Source organism: Nicotiana sylvestris, chromosome 1, assembly GCF_000393655.2.
Source record: "Nicotiana sylvestris chromosome 1, ASM39365v2, whole genome shotgun sequence".
NCBI lineage: Eukaryota > Viridiplantae > Streptophyta > Magnoliopsida > Solanales > Solanaceae > Nicotiana > Nicotiana sylvestris.
Genome location: NC_091057.1, coordinates 162,149,802 through 162,153,631, shown reverse-complemented (window position 1 = coordinate 162,153,631; position 3,830 = coordinate 162,149,802). Strand labels below are relative to the sequence as shown.

Below are 3,830 nucleotides of genomic sequence, written 5' to 3'. Positions count from 1 at the left end.
ATTATTTTGTATTTACCGACATGATCAAAACAAACTTTTATATTTCACTGATTATAAGTGATATTGTGTAATTCTTTTTACACGGTGAGTATATAGAAGTGTGACACTATATGATTTACATCCTAAACAAATGCTACAATTAATACTTGTACCTAATTCTAACAAGATTATTTTACGTACCCCCTCCCCTAAGCCCTCAAAACCAACCGTCAGAACCCCTCATGTCTATATATAGTTACAAATATGGTCTACAAAAAGTCCATTGTAACAAACATTTCCAATGATTTCTTCATCATATGCAAATGCAACAATGCATGATGAAACACAAAATGAAAAAACAACATCTCTTGTCTTTGATGCACTTTTCCTTCAAAACAATTCAAACATTCCTCAGCAATTCATATGGCCGGAAGGCGAAAAGCCATGCCCTGAGCCACCACCTCCATTACATGTCCCTCCAATTGACTTGAATGACTACCTCTCCGGCGACCCCCTCGCCGTCTCCAACGCCACTCGCCTTGTCAATCAGGCATGTCGAAAGCATGGTTTCTTCCTCGTCGTTAACCATGGTATAGATTCGAAGCTCATCAATGAAGCTCATAAGAATATGGATTTTTTCTTTGAAAAACCTCTTGTGGAGAAGGAAAGAGCCAAGAGAAAGCTTGGTGATTATTGTGGTTATGCTAGTAGCTTTACTAGTAGGTTTTCTTGCAATCTTCCTTGGAAAGAAACACTTTCTTTTCGATATTCTGCTGAGGTTCCTTCTTCACAGCATATAGTCCAAAGCTACATCTTGAATGTCATGGGCCAAGATTACACTCATTTTGGGTAAGATTTAGTGCAATATTAGCCAAAATGGTTATATTTGGCATAATTGTTAGAACATAGCACTATCTAAAAATTTAACTAAGTTTTAACGATATTTTACACTTACCATCTTTAATGTATCACTATGCACTATGCATGTCATGTGTATGGTGCGATACAAACTTGTGCTATCAGTGTCAGGGAGTAGGACAAATGGTCTAATAATTATTGTTTTATATATGCGCAAATATATGTCACTGTACACCTTCAACTTTTAGTGAAATCTATTTTTGGTTCCTAAGTTTGGACTAACTAGTGTTTGCTTACTATATGTTTGTTATACTTGTAGGAATGTGTACCAAAAATACTGTGAAGAAATGAGCAAGCTTTCCCTTAAGGTAATGGAGCTTTTAGGGGAGAGTCTTGGAGTGGGAAGAGCATATTTTAGAGAATTTTTTGAAGGGAATGATTCAATAATGAGACTGAACTATTACCCTCCTTGCAAAAAACCTGATTTGACTCTAGGGACAGGACCTCACTGTGATCCTACATCTTTAACCATCCTTCATCAAGATAATGTTGGTGGCCTCGAAGTCTTTGTCGATGAAAAATGGTACTCTATTCCTCCCAATACTAATGCTTTTGTGGTCAACATTGGTGATACCTTCATGGTAAGTACTCCAACTCTTTAATTCCCAATAAGTAAATAAATCAAGGATTTAACTTTTCTACACTATCACTATATATTTTTACGTAGTTTAACTTATTGTGGCAGGTAATAATCTATTTTGGTGCATGTCTAGGTTTTTAATCGTAGTACTTTTTATGAACAGTTTTCTATAGTTATTTTTAGTTGACTTGATATATAGTGTAAAAATTCTTTTATATTGATAGCGTTTAAAAGTTTAACTAATAAATAAATAAAATTAGGAGATAGGAAGGATCGTTATTGTTTTCACAACAATACAATGTTTCACTCAAAACCTTGACAAATTAAACAAGTATGAAAGTACAAAAAATCATGGTCCTAAAAGACCAACAACATGAGAGACAAAGGCATGGAAATGTGAGCCGCCCTCGCATTTGTCCGCTATACATTTGGTCCCAACACTAGATAATACAACATAGTTAAGCGATCATAACATGCAATGTGATGTAAAATGTCAGTCTTTTTTCAAGATGTTAACAGATATACAGATAGAAAGATCTTTTCTTCAGTTTGCCTGCCTAGAGCGCATAAAAAAGCCTCTTGGCCGGCCGCCGGCTAACTCGTATTGTTCCTCAATAGCTCAGTGATAGAGCGGTCGGCTGTTAACAGATTAGTCATAGGTTCGAATCCTAACAGAGAATTTTAAGGCGAAATCTACTTAGTTATTTGATGACAATGCATGCATGAGATTGAACTAATGAAGTTTTTATTGGAATGTGATTTTATGTCAGGTTATGTCAAATGGGACATACAAGAGTTGCTTGCATAGAGCAGTAGTAAACAGTAGAAAACCAAGGAAGTCTTTGGCATTTTTCCTATGTCCAAAGAAGGACAAGATAGTAAGCCCACCAAAAGAGTTGATTACTAGGAATGTACCAAGGAAGTTCCCTGATTTCACATGGCCGGTTTTTCTTGAATTCACTCAGAAACATTACAGAGCTGACAAAAAAACTCTTGATGCTTTTGTGCATTGGCTTCTTCACAAAGGCTACTAGCTCAGATATATATAATTACAACTACATATCAATATGTCCTTTCTTCTTTTTTATTTCTATTTGTACTACCTACTAAGGTTTTGAAGAAAGGAGAAAGAATTAAGCCAGAGGAAAAGAGCAAATAGCTGTCTAAAGAGAATATTGTTGTAACTTATACCTATGAACTAGAGCAGCTAGCTTCTTGAAATTTTATAAGATTATCAACTTATATATATGGCTTTTCATCTTTTTCCTTGTTTCTTTGGTATGAAAAGGCAGGACAGAATGTGTCAAAACATTCAACTCTTTATGATATGAAAAGGCAGGACAGTTGATCATTTTGAGTTATAATACATCATAAATGGTCACTATAAGCATACTATTTATGCCAATGTACTACCTTCAAAAATGTTACATAGCTGCTAATCTTAAAAATATGGCTAAAAGGTTTTCAGATCAGTTTCATTTCCTATGAAAATTGGTTATTTTGCCGTCCAGGTGGGGGAGGGGAGAAGGACTGCAAACACTCATCGTATGATCATATCCTCCAATAATTTTCCCCAGTACGTAGTTCTCATATGGAATATAGTTACCTGCACTCAATGTTTCATGCTATTCGAGGCGAGATTACATATTAAAGTATCATGATTAAGTGATAAAAGTTCATGTGAACACAAATGTCATGCCCGTGTTGGTTTTGTGTAAACATTAGTACTCCGTCAATTTCAATTTATGTGAATCTATTTTCTTTTTAGTCTGTGCCAAAAAGAACGATCCATTTCCCTATTTGGAAATAATTTACCTTTATGAAATGATTTATAACTACACAAAATATATGTACCTCATTTTACACCACAAATTCAAAAGTCTTTTCTCTTTTCTTAAACTCCATGTTATATGAGTTCACGTAAATTGAAACCGAGGGAGTAAGTTTTTTGTGTCCTAGAAATATTAGAAACACAAATGCTTTATGAGACCATTCTTCACTTTCAATCCGTTCATGGACACTTTATGTCTAAAGTGTAACCTTTTCTAGCTCTCCTGATCCAAGTCTTTTGCCATTGTACCACATCCAACAACTCCCATTAATTCTGATCACCCCTTGGACACCCTTGCACGTCAACTCCCCCCCCAAAATTCATTTTTAAACAAAGGAAACAATAAAAGACAGTCAACTTTAATATTAGATTAACAACTAACTAAGGATTTAGTGTTCATTAATGTTTTGGTTCAATGATACTGAAGTCTTACAAAAATACATTCAGACATATATAGCAAAGGCATATGAACCTTTATGGTTAAACTCCATTCAATTTTGAAGGAAAGTTTTAATCACCTGT

At 34.8% G+C, this 3,830-nt stretch overlaps 1 protein-coding gene across 1 annotated transcript; it reads left to right on the top strand.

Annotated features, from left to right (window-relative positions):
- Positions 1-261: 261 nt before the first annotated feature.
- Positions 262-2,811, top strand: LOC104222127 (gibberellin 20 oxidase 1-D-like). The gene is made up of 3 exons (XM_009773318.2): positions 262-828; positions 1,157-1,478; positions 2,248-2,811. The coding sequence occupies exons 1-3, from the start codon at positions 281-283 to the stop codon at positions 2,509-2,511; spliced, it is 1,134 nt and encodes a 377-aa protein (XP_009771620.1). The 5' UTR covers positions 262-280; the 3' UTR covers positions 2,512-2,811.
- Positions 2,812-3,830: the final 1,019 nt, after the last annotated feature.

What these genes read in the sequence shown, in the direction of transcription:
- LOC104222127 (XM_009773318.2), top strand. Translation starts at nt 281, where the DNA reads ATGATTTCTTCATCATATGCAAATGCAACAATGCATGATGAAACACAA. An exon ending in CAAGATTACACTCATTTTGG is followed by an intron (nt 829 to 1,156) that starts GTAAGATTTAGT and finishes TTATACTTGTAG; the next exon opens with GAATGTGTACCAAAAATACT. An exon ending in ACATTGGTGATACCTTCATG is followed by an intron (nt 1,479 to 2,247) that starts GTAAGTACTCCA and finishes ATTTTATGTCAG; the next exon opens with GTTATGTCAAATGGGACATA.